The sequence below is a fragment of the Ambystoma mexicanum genome, chromosome 4q (assembly GCF_040938575.1).
Source record: "Ambystoma mexicanum isolate Mex_15411 chromosome 4q, UKY_AmexF1_1, whole genome shotgun sequence".
Classification (NCBI taxonomy): domain Eukaryota; kingdom Metazoa; phylum Chordata; class Amphibia; order Caudata; family Ambystomatidae; genus Ambystoma; species Ambystoma mexicanum.
The window spans coordinates 657,594,372-657,618,167 of record NC_090928.1 but is presented as its reverse complement, the minus strand read 5'-3'; the positions used below and the strand labels follow the sequence as shown (position 1 = coordinate 657,618,167).

Sequence of the window (23,796 nt, the reverse complement as noted above, 5' to 3'; positions counted from 1 at the left end):
TTGCTGTTGGTTCTGGGATGAGATAGTGGGCGGCGGTAGCTCAGTCTCCACATCTCCCCAGTCTGGATTTGCATCCCTAGGGACCCATTTTTCTTTGGGAGGAGTTCCCCCCTCTCTGAAGGAGAAGATCCTTTTCCCAGGATCCTCTGAGGATCCCTCTCCCTCAAATTGGAAGACCTGTACCTCCTCCTCAAACTGAGTCTGTTTGGGTCTTTTGTTTCTCCTACCCCCCCTCTGCTCCTTAGGAGGCAGACTTTCAGGGGCAAGAGATTTCGTTTCCGGTTCCTGGGTTTCCAGGGGCTGTTTACAAGTGAGGAAGGAAGCTTCCTCCAAGGCTTTACACCCCCCTTCCCTTTGTGCCTCCTCCCTGGGAACCGGTGAGTTATCGGGGTGCTGCCCCCGTCATTGTTCTGGAGCACCAGGTCCAGAGTTGGGTGCGTTCTGCGCCGGCACGCCCATCTGAGGGTTCTGCTGAGCCCTCAGTATGTGACCCAGATCCCGCGCCATGTTTTGAACCTGGCGCTCTAACTGTGAAACCCGCTCAGGCTGATACGGGGCCCTGTTTTCTCCCCTGGGCTGATCCCGGGAAGGGTAGCTGTCCCTCCTCTGGTAATACCCCGGGTTGGGAAGATTTGGATACCCCTCCACCCTTGGCCTCCCCTCTCCCGGATTCAGTGGTCTGGGCTCAGGGAATTGGGGAAAGAAGGATGGATGGTTTTGGGGCTGAAAGTCGGGTGGATATCTGGGGAAAAAGTTCTGCCCAGGATTTGGAGAGTTTCTGCCCTCCGGTGGGAAGTTAGGAGGGAAGTTCCCTGGGTTAGGTGCTTGGCTGGATACCCCCCCTTGGGCTGGAGGAGTCCACACATAACCCAGGATGGGTCTGTTTCCCTTGTAACAGGGACTTACATAATCAGGAGAGCGAGGGACCCCATTTGTGGGGCTGCCTCCCTGGCTCCCTGTCTGTGACTGACCCGAGGACCTCCTGGGCCTAGCATTATTAGGTGCAGGTAGGTTTTTAGGCCCCCCCATCTCCAAATCCAAAACGGGGGTGACCTTTACCTCTGCCACCTTGGCAGCAGCAGGGGTGCTGTTGGCTTTGGGGTTTTTCTGGGCATTACTTTTGCTATCTATCGGTTTCTGCACCTCATAGATCCGGGTAGCCTGTTCAATGACCCAGTCTAAAGATCTTTTCTCGTGAAAATCCCTCACGAGCTGGGTCATGATATATTTGGGCAAGGCATGGAAAAACGTATTAATAAATTCCCTGCTATCTGTGCGCACCCTTCTTGTGGTCTGTGCAAAAGCACGCTTTAACTCCTGCACAAATTCTTGTGGGGCCTGATCCTCCCCACATTGCAAATTGTAGGCTGCCTTGCGAGCCTCTTGAGGATTTCTGTGAACAGAAAAATGTTTCAGGATGGCCGCCTTATATGTGGACCATCTTAAATGATTTTGGTCCTCCAGCCCCGCAAAGAAACTGGAGTATTCCGGGGAGAATGTCCACTTTAGATATTGAATACAGCTTTGGCTGTCCTTCAAATGGAAAGTCTCCATCATTTGTTCAAACAACTCTAAGTGCTCCCAAACAGAATACTTAGCGTTCTTATGGTAAGGCGTGAGCTCCTGATCGCCTTAATCTGCTTTAAGGGGTCCTTAAGCAAGGCCCTTTTTGCCTTATTGGCCTTTTTGGTTCGGGTAACCCTTGTCCATTCATCCTCGGACTCAGAGGCACTGCTCCCAGAGGTTCCCGTCTGATCTTCCAGGTTTTCCCGGATTCTGCGAGCCTGGGAATGGCTGGCAGAATGTGGGGACATGGTCTCCTGTGTCCTGTGCAGTTCAGAGGAGTCTTCAGATTCCTCCTTGCTGCCAGGATTTGATGGGTACCCCCTCCACTGACCTAACTGGGCAGAGGTTTTCAGGATGCCCTTAATGGGCCTACTCTCCTGGGGTTCCCCATTGAACTGCACTGTACTTGGGTGCCCATACCCGGATGCCCACCCCTCCATTCCTGAGTGGTACTGGCCTATGAGCCCCATACTCTTAGCTGGATAGTAATCTGCCATCCCTGTGGCCCTGTGCTCATGTGCGCCAGGGGACATGGGGGTGGTAGAGTCCAGGGACTGGGGGAGATGAAGGCCCCTGGTGTTAGGGCTCCTGCGGTTATGGTCAGGAGCCTCTCTTTCCCAGCGGACCTCATCTCTATCCGCCCCTGCTCCCTGTTGCAATGCAAGAGCCTGCATTTGTGCTTTCAGTTCCTCTGTTAAGGCCTTACTTGACTCTATCAGTTTCTCCTGCATCGCTACCTGTTGCTGGAGCCTCTCATTGTGCTGGCAGAGAGCCTCATTTTCCCTCTGTGCTTCCTGGTTGGTCCTGGAGAACTGGGCCAGTCTTTGCTGCAGGAGGTTTACCTCCTGAGCTGTGTCCCTATTGGCCTGCTCCTTTCTTGCTAGAGCATTTTCCACCCTTCTGGTGTGCTCTACCAAGTTCTGGTGTTCTTTTTGGAGGTCACCCAGTCCCTGGTGGGCCAGGTGATTTTCTTCCATTTTTCTTTTTAAATGGCAGACTTCCTGGCCTAAGGCGTCTCTTTCCTGACTAAGAGCCTGCATTTGTGCCGCCAGGTCGTCCCTTTGCCTTTGGAAGGCACCAGCTTTCTGGCGCTCCTGATCAAACTCTGCCTGGGTATCCAGGTCTTTCAAAATCAGCTTGTTGCTCTCTACCTTCACTCTATCCAGGTGGCCTTGCAGGGTGACTACCTGCTCAGCACATACCCTGTTGAAGTCCAGTTGTTGCTCCAGCTTTTTCTGGTTTTGCAGTAGGGAGTCCAAACCTTCCCGGTATTCCTTCTGCAAGGCCAGAAATCTGGTATCCTGTTCTACCTTTTCCTGTTGCAGCACATCCATATCCTTCTTTATTTTAATGATGTGCTGCCTACTAACATCTTCTGACTCCTGGCTCCTCTGCAGCCTCTGCTCAGAAGAGACCAGGTCAGATTGGACCTTCTCTAACGCCATCTGTTGCCTATTTGCCAGATTTTGGCTTTCAGCACATCTATCCTGCATGTCTCCCATATATAGGTACAGGTATGCCGCTATCCTAACAATCTTGTCGTGTTCATCTTTGGCCTTAGGAGCCATATATAGTTCACTCAGGGCCACATGTAATGGACCCTGATCTCTCCATAAGTCTGACCCTGTTTCAGTGACCTGTTGCGTGATGGCCTGCAACCAGACTGTTTGGTCCTGGTGAGTCCACTCACCTCTCACAAATAACTTATGTAAGAAGTGCTCTCTGGCTATTTTCATGTCTACTAAGGTCGTCATTCTAGAGATTGTTCTCTGTCCTGACTTACAGAAGTTAGTATTTTATTTTTGCAGAACAGAACTTTTCTTGGAGTGTCCCTTTTGAGGAATGCTTCACAGCGTAAGGCAGCGTGGTGATCCGACTGGATGTATGTATCCCGTCAGTTAGCACACTGTATTAAGCTGCACAAGTGGTATTCTAACCCAAACGTCCGGCCCGAGCCCCCAATTTGTAAGAGGATTCAATTCAGCACTACAGCCAAGTTAACGCCTAGTCTAGAATACTGAATGAAAACCCTTATTGATATATCTTTATGTCCAGTTCATGCGTTCTGGATGACTACCCCTATATAACACCCCTCTCTTGGAATCCCCCTGACCCCACTGAGCCAAGAAGTAGTTCTGTTTTGCAAGTTTAAAAGGTTTATTTGATAATTTAAAATATATATATATCACACTTTATAATAAATTAATAATTGAATAGCACACTTAATCTGATATGATAAAGATCAACAACGGAGAATCTGGCACTAGCACACTTCTTATAATCACTAATGAGTTGACATGAAATGGATAAGGTAGCACACTGGTAAATAGGAACAAAAGTATAATGTGGTAGAGGATGCTTTATGTAAGCTCAGGTGGATGCAATATTCAATGAATGCAGTACAGAAAATACTCAATATGATTTCAACCAAACAATGTAATCACTTTTCTCTGGCAATCCCCTCCCCCCCTTGATGCAAGGCAAGGAAATGGAAGGAAAACACACAGTTCTCAGAAATGCAATCAATGTAAATCAGTTCACCCCAGCAAGCTTACACTACAGAAAACAGATAGGAGTTTTGAAAACACAGGCAAAATGCTTTGATATGTGCTAGCAATGGATGAGAAATATGCTGGAAATGCTTTTAATTCCCTTTCAGAGGTTCAGGGTGAGTGGTATCTAGTTAATATTAGTCCAGGCTCACACTAACAATGATGCAGGGATAGTTAGCAGGTTAAACGAATTTCTGGCAAATGGAAGGCAAGCAGCAGCAGTTTTAACATGTGAAGAAATTTGCAAATCGCGGTAAAATTCGCGAATGCGTGTTCCGCGATTGCGGTAAAACTATAAGGGGTAGGAATGTGGTTCTTGGTGCGATTCAAAGCTAAGATTCTAAGCTTTCAAATGAAAGTTACTGCAAGTCTCTAGCACAAACGGTTGCGGAGATATGAGCGATTTTGTGAAGGTCGTTTTTCAGATTTGAAATTTTAAAGTTCAAAAAGACAAGTGCAGCTTGCAACTAGGAAATGACAAGTGACAGCTTTACAAATGACAGGTGACAGGAGGCAGTTCTACTTAGATTAAATAGATTGAATTATATTATTTTAACTAAGAGATTGGTTCTGCACAGTTTTGCTATGTACTCACACTATATTCTTGAGTGAAATGGGCCTCGCCATGGATCTGGTCAGGTTTTAAACTCGCCTCTGGTCTCTGCACTTCACAGTGATCTGGGTCAGCTCTCTCTGGTTCTCTGGTCTGGGTCTCTAGTTCTGGATAGATTGAAGTCTCTAGTTTGGCTCTCTGGAGGTTTATGAATTTGAAGTCTGGATCTCTGGATGTTGTATGGTCCGGCAGAGCGCGTTGCAGCAAATGGAATTGAAGGTCTCTATCTGTCCTGTCTGTCTGCTTTTATGTGTTTAGAATGTGGGTGTGTTCTAGCATCACTGACCCTACCTCTCTCTCAGCTTCTAATTGGTCAAACTTCCATTTATCATTTGATTGGGGAATGAACTGTGAGTCAGAGGGATGTCATTTTATGGCTTGCAGATAGGACACTCCTCTGTCAGATTGCACACATTCTATATTTGATAATAAAAGACATATTTCACAGTTACACAGTTGCTTGAAATTACATATACATGGTGTGGCTGAATTTAGCCATGTCTCTGTCCAAATCTGCTGTTTCTAAGAGCTTGCATTCAGAAATGGCACATAATTGACTTTTGTAACTGATTTTTCACTTTCTGACATTGACCCAACTTTACATACATGTGCGCAGGGAGTATGGACATTAACTGATGAAGTTTCAGATTTTTAACATGCATACATTTAGAGTAATATCCACTTTTCCGCTAAAACCCCCCTGAACACGCCACCGGGTCGAAAAACCTCTTAAAATGTGGGCAGAAAAATCACAAGAATTATGGTATCATTTATAAAATTTTCACATGTCCGCTCTATGAATGATCCATCTTTTTCTAAACAATATTCTAGCTACAAAGGGGTGTGGTTTCCTCTCAGCACAAGGTAGAAATACTGGTTTATCCAGTTCTGCCAAGCCAGCTTGCTCTCACAGGCAGTGCTCCTCCCAGCTTCTGCCAAGAGGAAGCTACATTTTACGACTGCTGTAATAAAACCTTTGCCTGAGTCAGGAGAGGCTCATTGTTCAAGAGGAAGCCATTTATGATCCTCTCAATAAACCCTCTGCCTGGGTGAAGGGAGTTGAATTGTTCACTCTCCTGCAGAGCACAGGTAATTCAATTATCAGATAGATGGCATATCCTTAGTGTGAGCAGCAAAAGGGCAGCTAGGCCTGGGAACACAGCTTTGACTCAAGTTTCACTCCTGATGGGGGTAGTTGCCAGGCAAATTGGAATCTCTTTAAGCTGTCATTTCTGTTCCCCAGTTTCTGCATTCAAATAAAACTAAACATTTTCACATATGCAGCTAGAAGGCTGATTCTAAGTTGAAAACTATGACATTTAAACAATTGCAACCTATGTGACACTCAAACGTAGGTCACTCAGTCAATTTAAACATTTATATTTTTTTTAGTGTCTTTCAGTCCAAATTTACTAAAACTGCTGAAATCCACAGCGCAGCCAGTCTTGTTATAAACCTTCAAGTCACATCAGAATAGAACTTTACATTGGATCCACCTCTCAGTAAGTCTTTCTTTGGCCTGCTTTGGGTTCATTCATTTTTACACAAAACAGTAAAATCTGGTGTTGTTTTAAATTGCCGGCTTTTGGATAGTGGTGAGTACTGGTACTGCACCCATTTTTGGGATTTAAGAATGAATTCCCCACAATTCTAGGTTGCATTTGGCAATCAGCATTGCCATTCCCAATGGTTTCAGACTACTGTGCGGGTAGTCCAATGGTGGTTTTAAAGCGCTTTGAAGCTAACCGGCGCTACTGTTTTTCCTTTGGCAACCCATTTCCCTCATGGCAACCCGGCCTTTCATTCTCGCACTGGTGGGTGGCAAGTGAGGCAACCATTTCGGTGTGCGCACAAACTGCGCAGCTTTCCTGGATTTCGGCGCACATGTGGGTTTTCCGCCATCTTGAATTTTCTAAGCCCACAGCACCAAATGTTGTGGCATGATAGCTTAAACGTGGGTCAGGACACCCAACACACCTACGTCATAGATAATGGCTGAACAAGGCACGGATAATATAAAAACTCTGAGCTGGAATGTACGAGGCCTAGGAGCTCGAGTTACGAACAGAAAGATACTTGCATACATCAACAGACAGAGCCACAAAATAATTTTCCTGCAACAAACGCATATAGAGCCTCACCATGAAGGACAACTGGTGCCGTACTGAGGGGCTCACCAATACTATACAAAGTACTCCAAAAGGGCTAGAGGGGTGGCGACTCTAATTCATAAAACCCTCCCATTCATCTGCATTACCTCTGAATGTGATCCCGAGGGAAGATATGTATTGCTCCATGGTACCTTATACGATAAGGTAATGTGTATGGCTCAAACATCGACGACTCAGTGTTTTATTCCACACTATTTGAGAAACTGGCATCCTACCCCACGTCCTGTTTGATAATTGGTGGAGATTTCAACACAATCCTTCATACACACTTAGATTGCACTTCAACACAACCAAGAGCATTGTCCAAGGCAGCACAAAAGATACTCACCCACATGACAGATCTAAATATAAAAGATGCGTGGAGAGCGTTAAACACCACGAAAAGGGAATATACATACTACTCCACAGTACATGATATGCATTCTAGAATAGACTTATGGCTGGTAGACAATGTGGTGTTGGCATGGATCATAGTGCTCACATTTATCCCAGGACATACTCTGATCACTCACCAATACAGCTAACATTGCGCATAGCGGATACCACGGTAAACAGACCACCATGGAAATTTAAACCTGCGGCCCTACAAGACCTGGTATACAAAACCGCACTGACAAAACAAATACAGGAATATTTTGACATAAACGAGAACTCTGTCTCCAGTCAGGCTTTGTATACGAGGCAATTCAATATCCACAGAGAGCGGAGTCCTCAAGGATATCCAGGGTAGGCTATTGCGCTTATAGGCACAAATTTCCTCCCTTCAATCCCTGCAGGCACACACAACATCCTCTCAGATGAGCTCAGAGAGTAAGCTTAAACTGGATGAAAACAAAGAAGCGGCGGATCAAGAGATCCGTTATTTCGATAAGCCAGCGGCAGCACGCAGATACGGGGAGAGTGAACGTCCAGGGCGGTTATTGGCCAGAACAATAAGAGGTGAGAGAGGCCCTACAACCATACCATGTATAAAATTAGCGGACGGCACAGTTACCACTGGTAACAATAAAGTTCCAGAGGCGTTCTACGAATTCTACAAGACATTATACTCCACTCAATGTAGCGTCACCGAGGAGGAGATAGAAGAATACCTCTCCCAAATACCTACGACGTTATTAGCGGACGCCACTAGAGAATCACTAGAAAGTCCGATAACTGAGGCAGAGAAAGCGGAGGCTATAAAGACACCAATGGGAAAGCCCCTGGGATGGATGGCCTCGGGCAGAATTGTACAAGGAATTCAGTCACCTCTTGGTACCCAGACTACATGCCGTCTCGTTGGAAGCCTTAAACAAAGGGGAACTGCCCGAAACTACCAGGAAGGCAGTGATTACACTACTGCTCAAAACGGGGAAACCTCCAGAGGAGTGCGGCTCATATAGACCACTGTCATTAATAAATACATATCCGAAGATTTTTGCAAAAATACTAGCCACCGATTATCACTGCTGATGCCCCATATGGTGCATGAAGACCAAGCTGGGTTCATTAAGGGCAGGTCCACAGCCACAAATATAAGGAGATGTTACAACATTCTAGCCAAAATAGCCCCCGAAACTCAAGGTGTAGCGGTATCTCTCGATATGCAAAAAGCATTCAACACAGTTTTCTGGCCCTTTCTATTTGGGGTAATAAGAAATTACGGGTTTGGCCCCAATATTATAAAATGGATAGGAGTACTATATGCATACCCTTAAGGCAGAATAAGAGTCAACGGCACCCCAACAGAGATACTAGAACTACTCGGAGGCACTAGACAGGGATGCCCACTGTCACCACTGTTTGCTCTAGTGATAGAGCCCCTATCTGATATACTGAGGTCACGATACAGTTCATTTGGGCTATGGATCGAGGGCAGACTACAAATTATTACCCTCTATGGCGATACTATTTTGCTATATTTACGGAACCCTAATCGCACGTTGGGCAAGATTCTTGCAGAAGTTAAAAAATTTAGCGAATACTCCGGCCTAAGACTCAACCATAACAAGTCAGACATTTTCCCACTCACAAAAAATAAAGTACCACCACAAGACCTGCATGGTCTCATCTGGAGCCTGATGCATATACTTTCCCGGGCCCTAAACTATAGTGCGCTAGTTGACACCCTGTGTGCCAAGATGAAGCGCTGGAATGCTCTCCCAGTCTCAATGATGGGAAGAATAGCCCTAGTCAAAATGATAATATTGCCGAAACTGTTCTACCTGTTTAACACAGTCCCGGTTTGGCCAGGTCGTGCCCTGTTTACTAAAATGAATAGTGCATGTGTCTCATTCGTGTGGGGAGGGCACCCTAGGCTGAGTTGGAAGACATTAACTAATACATATGCAAGGGGAGGGCTGATGGCACCCGATTTAGAGCTATACTATCTGTCGGCACAAGCACACTACGCAGCACAATGGGCCACAACCTTCCTCCATCCCGGGATCCCCCTGCCAGATACAAAAGAACGAGAGGCAACCGTAGCGCTACACAAGATGGCTAAATCACCCCTCAAACACCACAACTCCATAGACCCTACGAAGGTTACAGTCACGGCTTGGGCCAAAATGGCAGACATATATGGGACAGACAGGCTATACCACCGAGTATGCATTGGAGTTCCAGAGGTATTGCTCAGTGGGGACAACATATTCCCTGAGAAGCTCTTTGTGCAATGGGAAGACATCAAAGATATGGTGGGAAATACTAATAAATATAAGATACAATATATGAGTGTAAAAACAGCGGTGCAAAGGATATGCCCCACCTTCCCTAATGAACCAGAGATAAATATGGGGCTTGGCTATATGTTCACAGGGGGGACACAGAAAATTACAGCCTCAGCACTATATAAGGTTATAATGCAAACACGCCCAGTAGGAAATCACACAGCCAGGAGCAGATAGGAACAAGATCTGGGGCAACAAATAGAGGACCATGAGTGGTCCCAGATTTGTGAACTGACCAAACAAATATCTTGCAATGCCAGGTACAAAATAATACACTACAAAGTAATACATCGGACCCACTACACCGCAGTAAGGGTTAAACTAATCTATCTCGCCTTATCGGGAACATGCCTGAGGTGTAAAGCTGAGGATGCAAATATATACCATATGCTCTTGGCATGCGCAAAGTTGAGAAGTTACTGGACAGAGGTGTGTGCAGCTCTGGATGAAATGGCAGATCAACCTGTGGAATGGACGCCACAATTGTACTTGTTGGGCGCGACGGGCAAAATGAACCCGACTTGGCGAAAACTGCTAAATCTTAGCTTGTTGATAGCCAAAAGAGCGATACTTCTGAAATGGAAAAACATGAACCTGCCAACTAAGGCCAATTGGGACAGCGATATGCTATGGACAAACGATACAGAGGAACTATATATAGACTTGGTGCTGCCCTCATCCAAACCCAAAAACATATGGGCCAGGTATAAGCAATATCAAGCAGACAAAGCAGAAATTGAAAATTCCAAAGCGGAAGAAGAGTAACTTGTGTGCAACCTATTGTGAGAAATGTTTCTTCATAATCTTGTATGTGCTTACCTTGTGCAACAATACAATAAATAAAGTTTAAAAAGATATATATATATAGCTTGCCAGGTCTTGCCTCCTTCAAATAGTCACACCGGAATCCTGCTGTTAATAAATCTGTCGAGGAAAACCAATATCTCATCAGTGTGGGTGCCCAGGGGACACGTTTTTCGTGTCCCCAGAACTGTCCTAGTCATCCTCCTGCTACTGTAACTCTATTGTAAACAGTATTAAGAGGGGGAGCGTGCCAGATATTCCCCCTCATTTGTCAAACATGGCAATACCCACCAAAGGTTCACCCAATCTAATCTGTCTCTAAACATACTGGTGCTCGGGCTAACCAGTGCGCATTGTGCATGGATACCTCTCCGTAGTAAACACAGCCTTAGCTAATTTAAATCCCAAGGCAATCACACGCCTCATTGATAAAGGTTCCCCACACGGGGAGAAATCGAGATGATCAGGCTTTCTCGTCTGTGTCACTCACCAGTGTGTGCTCCCAACGCGAACAGTGAGGCAGGAGACAGGTATCACTGGTCGGATGCCCCGCGGCTGCGTTACTGACTACGGTCACCATAGCAACGACCATCGCGCATGCACAAGGGATCCGAGCCAGCATCACGGCCATCTTAGAGAGTCCATGAGCGCCTCCTTAGTGGATGCAGTTATCCAGACTTGAAGCATTACACAAGTCACCTACACCCTCCCTCATCAAGTCAGACAGAATAAACTGTACTGCTAGTGTCTATGCTGCTGACCAGGGTGCATTAAACCGAGCCACTATTTGATTGCGTCTATCTGTATGACACATCTTTCATCCGGAAAACACATGGTCACCCTCAATACGGACAATAGCATCTGGTTATATAACGTTCACAGGCCAAGCCTGTTCACATTCTATAGGATTCCGTGCAGAAGCTCATACTGGTATAGAGCATGTTCCCACTACCGGTATTCACGGACACAACAAGTCCTGTATTCATACATAGAGATTTCCTGATAGAACAAAAGAGTAAAGTTGAGGAAGACATAACGAACACTGTCAATGGATCAGAGACTTATCTACGTGAGTGAGACATGTAAGGAGCTCAATCAAGAAGGATGAACAGAAAACTACAAAGTCTGATTGAGGAGATGTAAAAAAACAACAGAGGTGAAGATATAATGCCCCAAGAGGTCATTCGTGTGAGAAAGTGGCGTGGCCATCATCAACACCCATAACAGACAGGAATGTTGGACCCTGGAAGATTCCGTAGAAAGCACATGGCCAGATGGACATATTAAAGGAAAGGAAATTGAGCAGAACATAGGGTGTCAAGCAAGACAGATGGGAAGACAAGCCACATGGTGTACTGCAATACATTAAGGGAGGTGGGCAGAAGGGGGCTGGATGACTAACATTGGATATGTACTAACTGTACGTGCAATATTGCCCTGCATGCGATATCCAGTTTCAGCAGTAAGGGAAAGCAATAACATCACATTGAACATCCTCAGAGAGTCAGTCTATAGGAATGCACACCATTAATCATTACCCAAATTGGAATGTCAAACAGTGTAATACAAATCGCATGCAGGATATTCCTTGTTAGAGTTCTGCACTTTGGCGAGGGTAGACATTTAAAACCAGATGTATTTGCTTAACTCTGTGGTTGAAGGTTTACAACTTTCAGACAGCAGAATTTGAAAGAGAGGCTGCAGCTCTACGGGACAAGGTTCCTTGGCATAGCACAGCATAGTCATTAAAAAACACAAGTTCATCGAATCAGACTTAATGCACGCTTTGGTTCCTTACCATTCTGAAGCACACGCCTTTTTGGGACAAAAGAGAAAGAAAAGCAGTAATTAATGAGGGTGCATTACAAAGAAAATTCAAAAGACAAAGTAAACCAAACAGCAATGAGATCATACACGGCAGTGCAACAGTTGCACCGTTGCCGTGTCTTCTTGCACCAGGTCAAATGCTAATCAAGGTGCAAATATATTACAGCAGTGCAATATCCTGCAACAATAGTGTTCAGTTTTAACAGTGTCAGTTATTCGAAAATAGCTCTTCCAATATGAGGTTGTGTTTTCCAGTAACCTTATCACCTTGTTGCTATGATATGCCCGAAATAAAATGCCACATTGATGATTTATGGGAATAAACAACACAATCGGAGACGCTAGTAGGAAATCCCACCAGTGGTGACCCACTGCATCAGCATGGCCTGTCAGTACTGCATGTGACTTCGTGTATAGCCAAGCAGTTATTTGGTAACCTTTGCTCACAAATTGAGAAGCGAAAATGAAAGAAGCGTAATTTCACACCGAGCAGAACGTCTTCCAAGGCAACAGCAAGTAAACCCTGGTCTCTAAAAACTCTTGAAGAGAGTACATTAAAATGAGAGTACATAAACGTGGATTGAAGCAGCAGAGCAAACTACTTTTACTCAAGAAAAGGCCCCAGTGTGCAGTCTAGAAGGAGGTATTGTGCTCGCACAGCGTTTTCAATTTCTCTTCCTAAAGACTGCTTCATGCCGTATTCCCCTGCTTTTAAGTGCTTTAATAATGTGTGTTAATATTGATCAATTAAAGGACGGATGAAGTGCTTAGTCCTCCCGTTCTTTTTAACTTTACAGCTTCTTTTGCAGAAGGGACGTTTCTAGGGCTCAATTACAGGCACCCAGGGTTGCAGATGACCGTATAACTTGAAGTTGAGTAAACATTTTTTTTAGGGAGTAAAATAGTAAAGCCACTTCCTAATGGGGGTATTTTTTAGAGAGGAAAAGTACATTTTAGTTGCAAAACAGATATTTTTAGAAACCATACTTCACTGCGCCTACTAATTAACACAAATTAAAAGATGCATTTTTTTCCTTTAACTTCTTCAGCTGCGGAATTAAAAATAGAAGCGTCACTCCCTGTGGCGCTACTCTGCTGGTGCCACTAATCCGCGCATAGCAGTTGGGTGTGTGGGTGCAAGCAGAGAAGCCTATGGTCATTTCTGGTTATCAGCCCATCTTTTTGTTGGGAGCATGTCACTGTTTTTAGGCGCATAAAAGTGTCTGTACGGCTGGCGCCACCTTAATGGATTGGTTAGTAATGAGATTACAGATCTGACGTGCCTGCCTGCTCTGCTGGTGCAAACATAAATAGTTGAAAGACGAAAGTCTTTATATTGGTTGATCGCTGTAACTCAGGAGAGAGGATGTCTTGCTCTTGTGCATTCAAATGTTTTCAAGGCGAAACCGCAGGATTGTGGGAAATCTTTGTAATTATTTTTGTTATCTGTACAGAGCTATTTCAAAAACGATTTATTTATTTAAGCATTTGAGTAAAAGGTAAAATATACACAGAGCATCTGCTTACTTTACTTGTACCCCTTTAAGAAATGTGCAGGTCACCTTATTCACAAAGGTGACCTGCCCATTTCTTGGTGGTTGTGCTGCAGCCAAAGAAGCGCAGGCCAGCTCCCTTGCACACATTAGTGTTGGAAGTACATACACTAATGTATGACAGGCTGCCAGGACCACCACTGGTGCTGGAAGCACATTTCCCAGATTCATTTTGAGATGCACACCAAAAATTAAAGCATTTCTCTCTCTGTTTGAGGGCTAGAAAAGCAAGTGTAACAGCAGCGGTTCAAACTGCTGCTGTCAAAATTAATGACAATTATTTTAATTTATTAATTGGGTTTTTATAATGCGCTGATACACCAAATGGTGTTTTAAGGTGCAACAAGACACAAAGGTGATGGGGGGCAGGTATGAAGAACAACAAAAATGGTCCTACTAGGCCTTGTGTCATTCGGATTGTGCACATGCTTTGCGGATCCCCCTGCGCCTGCTCCCAACAGGCACAGGAGAACGTGCCTCGTTCCTGTGCATTTCAAAGCGCATCCTGCTTGTGAATTCAGTATGCGCCCTGAAATGTGCAGAAATGCCCATTGAGTTGCACGAATGCGCAAAGGTAGTGAAAAGGGCATTGGAATATGCACATTTATGTTGCACACAATCAAATGGGCTTTGAGAATGTGATACATCTTGTTTTGGTTACAAAGATAAGATGCACTACCGCATCGCTTCATTTGTGCCAATTTGTTTGTTGTTGAGAATTTGGCCCAAAGCATAACCTAAGTAAATAAATCCCTGAAATTCAGACACAAGAGTGGTGCTCTAGCATGGTCATTACTGGACACCTCAGGCTTGAACGAGATAAGGGGGGGGGGCTTTGTCTCGAACCTACTGTGATATAGGATAGGAGTAGCACAGGTGTTCCCAGTAAATTTATTCGGGGGTACAGCTTGTGTGTGTCGCAGCGTCTGTTATAATGAGAAAGCCCATTGCCTTATCAAAGTAGAGTTGGTCGGAGGGGTGCACATCACATGGTGGTTGAAATTTAATAGTGTATCAATATACCTGTTAGCCAATCATGTACTAGGATTTAATAGTGACGATGTAATGGGCCAACGTACACAGGGGAATGGGCTTAGATAAGGCGTGGCGAATCGGTGAAGGGACTATATGGGTGGTATTAGCATTTTATATAGGTGGTAGCCAATGAGGTTGGTGGGATGACATTGTAACCTTTACATGGTAATATGCGGTTTTCCGCTATATAACCGCTATATAACCTGTTCTGGGGGCGTGACAAGCTCTGTCTCAGTTCGGTTCTCCGGACCGTCTGAGACCTTTTGCATATAATAAACCTGGTTTTCCCTTGCAAAGTAGTGCAGTGGGTATTTGGCCTTTCTGGATTATTTTTTATCGTACCGGTTTTGGGTTACGTCTCTTTACACTGTTTAAGGAAAAAAGTTACAGTAAACTACTTTTAAAAAAAGATAGTGTTCACTCCATAAGCCTTTGCAGGAATTGTGTTTTTCCCATAAAGGGAATGGAATTCCCCTTGTTTTATCTTCAAACTCCATGGAATGGTACGTTTTTTTCATGCTTCCTTTTATTTGAGAGACGTTTCCACCATAAAAGGACACAGGAAAAGTATATTTTCCTCTTAAAATAAAATTAATTGACGGTGTGTAATATGCAACACGTAGGTGGCTTGATGGGGGTAAAAGCAGCAAGAAAGGGCAGTTCCCCGCAGAAAAGGACAAAAAGCATTGTGGAAGGTGAAAACTGGGATGGGTCAAGAAGCACGAAGTTATGTTTGCACACACACAAACGCACATAAACGTACTCCTCTTGGTCAAAGTAATTGCCTGACATTCAATCTTATTAAGGATGTGATATAAGCATATTCAATCAAACAGTGTACATTATAGAAAGAGAGAGTTTATACATCTGAAATTGATCAGCCTAATTTTAGTTATTGTTTCAGTATTAATTATTTGAAATTATATTACAACTAAATTGACAGTTCTGGAGAGAAGTGAGAACCATTAAAGTGGTCATGGTGGGGTCCATCTTCAAGATGAGCCCTTTTAACTAACTAGAGATATCTAAATGCAGAACCTCTGAACCATGCCAGAGACATTTTAAACCTAAAACTGCTGTTAGCCGTGAAACTCCAAATAACCTAACTATGGGAGGAAGCAGCTGTGTAAGAAGCAAGCTGCTGTGGTTGATGAGCATATGGAAGAATAGGGCTAGGAAACAAGAAGCATGATCAGCCAATGGGGAGCTGCAGAATTATTATTTAATGTGGTGGCCATTCCTAAACTACACTGTGCAATATAATTCCCAAGCAGATTTATTGCAGGGCGAATCCCGATGCCGTTAGTGACAGCAAATATGTGATCAAGTCAAGTATAGAAACTGGTTTTAAACTAAAAGCTGCATGCATATTTACGGGCACAAGTAAAAGTATTAGTAAGATTGACGTGATAGCAGTGTGTAGATCCTGTTAAAGCATACAACTCTTGCATACCCATTTCCTTCACTTTGGAGGCCTACTAGAAAAGCTTTACATAGAGCAAGAACGATTCTTTGTTTCTAATATCAAGGAACAGCCAATGTAAAGCTCATTTCGATCCTGTCCATTGGCTACACCGCCAGTTGTGTTCCCTTTAAAAGAACGTTTAAACTCCCGTTTTCTGGAAAAGGAAGGCTACTCCGCATGCAAGGTTCACTAATGTTTTACTTCCACAATACAATAAATACAAAAAATAGCTGCGCTTTCCTTTTAAGAAAAATCACAATCGTCCTCGAACGAAGATTTTAGAAACGCTTGTTTGACTGCAACTGTTGCTGAAGGATGGCTGTAAAAACAGTTGAGCGCTTCTATTCCCTTCTGCTTCAGTCACCTCGTCACAGTTCTATATCCCTATACAGCCTAGACACTTGTATTGTGGGCATTGTGATATGCTCCAAGCTTACTGACTATGCAAATTAGCCAGATGCTCAAAGAACCACAGAAGTGGATGGGAGCACATGGTTCGCTGTGGGGGCATTTCCGCATTCTGCCAACTATATTTGTCCTTTTCTCTGCTTTCTAACAGGTGTGTGAAGCCCCTAGGAGACCAATATCTTTTCTTTGACCTTGTGTTCCTTTTTATCATACAGGTATGACAAACATCGACTCCCATCCGCCCCCGTTGTTGTCTGTTATATTTGTATGCCAAGAAAAATTAAATGCACCCTTCTTAATTCAAAATATGCAAGAAATACCAGGACATTTAAACTGGCACATGAATACTGTAGATCAATGATCCCCAACCTGTAGCTCGGGAGAAACATGCTGCTTGCGGCACTCTACTTTGTTGCTTGTGAAGTTGCTTTGGGCCATGGTGTGCAGGCCTAAATGGAAGTGCTGAAGGGATGAGGCTGCAGTAGCAGTATAGCCAGGACAGAGTCCTGGACTGTGCTAGAATGTTGGCCTTTCAGCCTGATGTGGCTCCCGTTTGATTATTTTTTTAGGTGCAAGATTTTTGTTGGTTACCACACTGCATATTATTTTTCGGTGAATGTCCTTACCGATTATATCAGTGTCATTGTTAAAACATTATCATCTTCAGATACTTTACCCAGCTGACAAATGTATGAAGGAGTTAAATAATTGAATCATGTTCACATGTTTGTGTCCTAGAGAAAATTGTCATATTCTGTTCCTTTGTACAGCTTCTAGGAGGATAATGGAAAAATACTTGGCATACATACCCAACTTTCCTTTATTAAATAATTTGCATGCACTGCTTTTTGTACAAGTGAGGTTTGAGTTTGATGCCATTGTGCAATAAATGTATCAAAAATTGTACTATTCGTGTCACCTATATTTATAGTGGTACATTGACATCATTTGATACTCTGCCCCTCTGGCACGTGGCTAATGGGCAGACAGGGTAAATGCAAGCCACATTTTTTATAATATATTTGCTCTATATTGAAATCCAATTAAGTTACTGCTAATAAGTTTAAATGAACAAACCAATTAAGTAATCCAAATACCTAGTTAACAGCGCCACACTCCTCTGTAAAGTGGCTGTCAAATGCTCAGTTTTGACCAATGTTTGCCATTAAGGTTTGTGTGAAATCCCTTTAAGAAAAAAAAGGGGCTCCAAATACTTCGGAAAAATATTATTTTTATTCCTAAACACTTTCACCAATGTAACAGGCCCCAAGTGCTTAAAAATACACTATTTGGCATTGCATTCCAAACTAATTCTTAGGGGCTAACCTCTGAAGCTCCAGTAAAGTGATCTATAAAGCCATGCAAAGATCAGTATTAATCAATATTTATTTAATCATATTTCTACATTGTTAGGAACATTTAAAAACATGTATCATGCTTTATAAAATTCAATCAAAATAAAAAAGCAGCTTTAACATTCATTCAAGCTATATATAAAAACCTGATCATTATAATTCACTATTTAATACATAGCGTGCATGCATGTCCACGCTTACTCAAAACAAATGAACAGAAAATGAACCAAATCGTCATCGACTCCCATTTTGCAGGCAGACTTTGTGCTTCCTCCTGCACACCTTAATTTATTTAGGGGCAAGTACATTTAAATGTACCATTAGCATCAGCCTCCTGCATTCCGGCGATATTATTTAACAGATTTTTCTTTGCTGTTTTATATGTGTGCGTAAATCTGCATTTAAGGCTAAAGAGGGAAACCTATATATATTTTGGACATCTTCCCCTCTCCCCATTGGACAAGGTCATGCTTTAAGAGCCATTTTGAGTTGACTTAATGTGCCAAACTTAGTTAGATCGCACCCCCTCATCCAAATGGACAGTGCCTTACAATCCCCTCGTACCACAGGTATCTTTCTTTACCAAGGGAAGCTGAAATTGCGCTTACACTGCAATTCACTGTATGGTATCAGAAAATCCCAGACAAGCTGTTAAAAAATAAATTAAAACTCTTATCTGGGCCAAGACCTTCAAACTGAACACCCCTATTCAGCACATAAGGTGCTACCAGAAGTAACTGGAGGGAGACCTGCTGTTTGGCACAGAAATATATTTAGCAACCCCTCCAGGACAGGACAGTTCAAACCACTCTAGATTTTGCTGCCATTGAAAATCATGGACCAAACCTTTGCCTTATATACCTCCAGGCACCTGTCCAATCTGAATGCCCCAAACTTGAAATATAATCTTAAAACTCCCTTTAATCCTTAACAATGCCCTTTTGGCTGTCTTCTTAAAATTATTCACCCAAGCACCTCCTTGAGAAGAGTAGGCTCAAATAAAAATGAGACTGCCTCCTCATCCCTACATTTAAAAACCAGCTACAAGGTTTCACCCTTTTCCTGAACACCATCATTTTTGTTTTCATCATATTTAATTTCAAACTATAGCTGCTAAAATAAGTCATTTGTATATACAAGATCCTATTGGAGACATGCCGGGGGTAAGTCCATAATAAGTACTAGAGTCAAAGTCTGAAAGGAATAGAGTGGTGCCAACTGACATCTCTGCTTTTCACCTTTATTGGTGGGGGGGAAAACAATGTATAATTCCCCAACCTTGTATACCGGACAGACGTTGAGATGTCTGCGTATCACAGTTGGATAAGATTTAATAAATCATTAGGAACCCCAATTCAAATTACGCCACAAGATATTTCCATCAATCAAATCAACGCTTTCTCCAAACCTGAAAAAGCCACATGCAACCTCCCTCCCTTACCCTTACCTTAGTTCTCCATGATGGTGCGCAGAGTCAAGCAGTGGTCTGCTCAGAGTGAAGCAGCACTGTAATACACCATCCCCTGAAACCTGCCTGGGAGGGCTTCAAGATATTGTTACTTTGAGCCCACTTCTCCTGTCTGAGAAACACACATTTGGAAAATATCTTACTGGCGATGTCCAGTAAGGAAATTGGTCTAAGTATGGGGAGTTGGTGGTCCAAGGAGATGGCATAATGTCTGTCTTGACAATTGAATTAAACCTAAAACAATTTGGTGACATTCAGAAATGCAGCCCTTTGCAAAAGCTCCCATTGGTACTCAATTTTTTTTTCCTTTTAGCAATTTCTATATGCCCTTTTGAAACCATACATCTGGCCAGCCATGTACACACCTCTCACTAAATTATGGTTCAAGTTTCCTTTTGAGAGTCTACATTCCGCACTGAACCATGGTTCATCCCTTTCTATAACCAAAATTTATAGAACTCCAGAGTACACCTGCAAATCAGTGCTCCATTTGTGACCAATTTTACTGTCCAAAAAGATTTGCACTACATTTCTTACAAATATTTTGATCGAGAACCTGAAGCCTCTGATAATGTTTATTTAGTTCTACTATATTTTTGAACAACTTGGCTGGTCCTATCTGTCGGAAAATGTCCTACTGACAGCTTAATTTCCTGTAAACAATCACTAAATGTCAAATGAAGTTCAAATTAAAATGTTTTGTTAGCAGTCTTCTATTTATTACATTTCTAATTTGTGTTGCCATCATTTTTCTGCCAACTGAGTGCTGATGTTTCACTGAGTGAATGGATGTTGCTTGCCATTTTATTTGACATGTACATTTTGCTCATAGCGTGCAAAAGCTTGGGGGAACCCGACTGTAGATGCACCTCTAAGCTACATGATCCATGACTAATGCGCTCTATACTGGCTGCCCACGTAGAGAGTGCAAGTGAAGGCAAAGCAGCATGTTTATCTGGTTTCTAAATGTTTTATTTGTCCTTTGTGTAGCGATCATCCATACAAAAATTACCCATGCGGCAGGATATAGAGATTAAAACCATATAATACAACTATACAATAGGTTTTGATATTTTTACTACACTGAAAAGTTCTCCTTTTCTGTATTAAGCATGGTGGCTGTATGGTGATAAAGTGATAAGAGAGATGGAATGCAGCTCATGACGTGCCTTGGCATACATGCACACACAGACTGCCACCCAGGAAGGCGCGCAGGCAGACAGCACAGAAATTACAATCGAAGGCATTAAGCTAAGCAAAAAAATAATTTAATATCAAACATGCAGAGAAAGAAATAACTCTACAAAGTGCAAACCCGACGCCAAATGACCCAACTATCATAACATAAGCTTTCCACTTGTACATATTGCATCCTATATTCCAACTTATATACGCATAGACACCCCTCTCATGTGTTCATCATATTCCAACATTCAACATACTGCGCCACATGCACACACATACACCTCACCTCATATGGCACCCAAACACCATAAACATAACACTACAGAGATTCCGCTTTACAGAACTGATATACAAGCACATGCTAACTGAATCTAAAAGGAGCCAGACCCCCAATTTTAAATAGGCATTAGCACAGCTAATAGTTTGGGTGTTTGCAGTGGTTTGTGGCATTTTACATTCAATTGATAGAATGCAGTGAATACCTGGGCTCAAATTACCCAGTAATTCCAAAAATGGTAGTGCTGGCAGATACATAACTTTAGTAACAGACAAGTAGAAAGCCTTCTCTTCACCGCAGCAATGTACAGTAGTCTTTTTGCTATGTGGGGGGTGGTGGGAAGCAGTAGAGTGAGGTGCGGGTAGAAGGAACATTAGGTGGAAAGGAGGTAGGGGTGGACTACAGTAAGGGTAGAGTAGGGTGGGCGTAGGGATAGAGGAGGGTGGGGAGATGCATAGAGGAGGTTGGGGGCCCAGTGGGATGAGGTGCAGGTAGAGTTAAGCAGTGGTAAAGTGGGATGGGGTTAGATTGGGGGCCGGTAGGGATGGTGGGGTTACAGTGGGATGATGCAGGAGTAGAGGGTGGATGGGATTACGTGAAGTGTAGGTAGTGGAAGCATAGGGGTGGGCGCAGAGTGGTGTGGAAGTGAGGGTTGAGTGCAATGAGGTAGAGTATTGGGATGAGGTAGAGTGTCTTGAGGTGGGGTACCCTGGGTGTGGTAGAAAGTGTGTGGTAGGGGTAGAGTGGTTGTGGTAGAGTACAGTGGGATCGGGTAAAGTGGGGTATGGCAGAGTGAGATGGGGTAAAGTGAGTGGAGGTTAGTGGGTGAGATGGTGTAGAGTGGGGTTGAAGTGTGCTGAAACTGGGTGGGAACGGTGCGGGTAGAGTGGTGTGAAGGTGCATGTGGTAGGGGTAGAATTGGGTGGGACTGGGATACAGTGGCGTGGGGGTAAAGAGAGGGGAGGGACAGATCACTGTGATAGCAGGGCTAGAGTAGGGCAGATGTAGGGTTTGGGTAAGTAGCTATATTGCGGGATGAGGTGAGGGTAAGTTAGGTAACGTGGGTTAGAGTTGGGCAAGGTAGTGTAGAATGGGGTGGTTTGGGATAGAGTTGGCTGAGGCGGGATAGAGTAGGTGGGGTAGAGTGGGTTGAGTTAGGGTTGTTGGGTTCAATATGACAACTCATGGTCCATAAGTAATGAAACCTTTTTGCTAGTTACAAAACCGTGCATCATATCTTCCCTATCTTATTTCAAATCCTCGTAAACCTTACTTTACCCTCCACCTCTTTGTATGTCATGCTCAGACCTGATGTATTCTACATTAACTTTATCTCCCAACTTAGGGGACACGCTGACCTTTTCCTTAATAATCAAATGGTTTATGCAATCACTCCTGGTCTATTAAGTTACCCTAATGTGCAATTAGAAATACCATACATTCTGAGTGTTCTCAGTCAACAATAGCATCATTTGGCACCAAAATCCCATCCACGCCTACCCACAACTACTCATTTCCTACTATCATTTATAACATAAATTCAGGACAAATTCAGAGCTGCCGTTTCACTAACGTACTACACATTCCAACTCTTAGTGCAAACTTGTCCAAGTCTGCCCTGCCACTGAAACCTTGCAAACCTCCAAACCACGAGACTGGGGGAGGAAGCTTAAAAGACAATGAAGCTGCGCACACAGGCCAGTTAAATGGCTGAGCATCATGTCAAGAAAGTATTACTGCACACCAGCCCAGACCTGAAAGCAGAGATGCAATCAAACGAAGCTCCTGATTGGCGCTATCATTATAAAATACTCCATTCATTGGTTTAAATTGCTTAAAGGCAGAGAAAAAAAACTAATGGTTTGTAACACAAAGGACCCAGAGGGGTAATAGGGTAGGGCTCAATTCAGAAAGGGTACTGAGCCGTAGGGAATAACATGTAGTCAAATGAATGTACCCTAACTAGTGAACAATGCTCGAGGCAATTGTTTGGTTGGACAGATACAGAGGCCGATTCATGGAATTAATGTGCGCTGAAATTTTCAGCGCAAGCATGCGAAAGCGTGCGAATCGCAGTGCCAGTGCGAAAATCACAGCGAAACCCATGCACAGCGATTCATGGAAGTCGGTGCGCGTGGAAATCCATGGATGTGCGCTGAAATCCTGTTTGGCGCACGTTGGCGCACACGCCTTCAAACAGCGTGCGCTAAGCGCACAGCAAAAGCGCACATAGTGCGGCGCACACAACAAAAGTAGGCGTAACACGGGGCGTGACACGCGGAATGGGGAACAACATGTGAAAATGTGGGCGTCACAGGGGAAGTACAGGAGGCAAGAGCGCGGAAGGCCCACACGCTCGGCTACAACACGTATTCATGGAATCGAATAGGGCAAACCAGCGCGGGGGCAAAGACGCGCACAGGCCTAAACACCTCCGCCACTCAAAGGCAAGCCGTAGCGTCCCTGCGCATGAAAAAAATGTGCGCTAACAAAAAGCACGTACATACAGCTATGATGAATGTCTCATACTGTGTCCCTCTAGGACAAATGACGTGCAAAGGGGTACGCGACAAACACGGACACCCGCTGTGTGAAAAATAGCGTGTGCGTGTATTTCAGGGGTGCGCGGGAAGTTTCACACGCGATAGGCCTTGGGCGAGCGGGGTACTTGTATAACTGGGGTTCGTGTGAAGTCTCACACGCGATTGGATCCGGGTACGTGTATTTCTGGGTTTCACGTGAAGTTTCACACAGCGATTGGCCCTGTGCGAGTGGGGAACGTGTATTTCTGGGGTTCGCGTGAAGT

At 43.9% G+C, this 23,796-nt stretch overlaps 1 protein-coding gene across 1 annotated transcript in view; it reads right to left on the bottom strand.

Annotated features, from left to right (window-relative positions):
• The window catches only part of ACYP2 (acylphosphatase 2), a 1,335,183-nt gene that overhangs the window by 1,113,154 nt on the left and 198,233 nt on the right, over positions 1-23,796 (bottom strand). Inside the window, exon 2 of the mRNA XM_069607235.1 lies at positions 12,216-12,232. Within this exon, the coding sequence (XP_069463336.1) occupies positions 12,216-12,232 (17 nt within the window). The remainder of the gene's footprint in view (positions 1-12,215; positions 12,233-23,796) is intronic.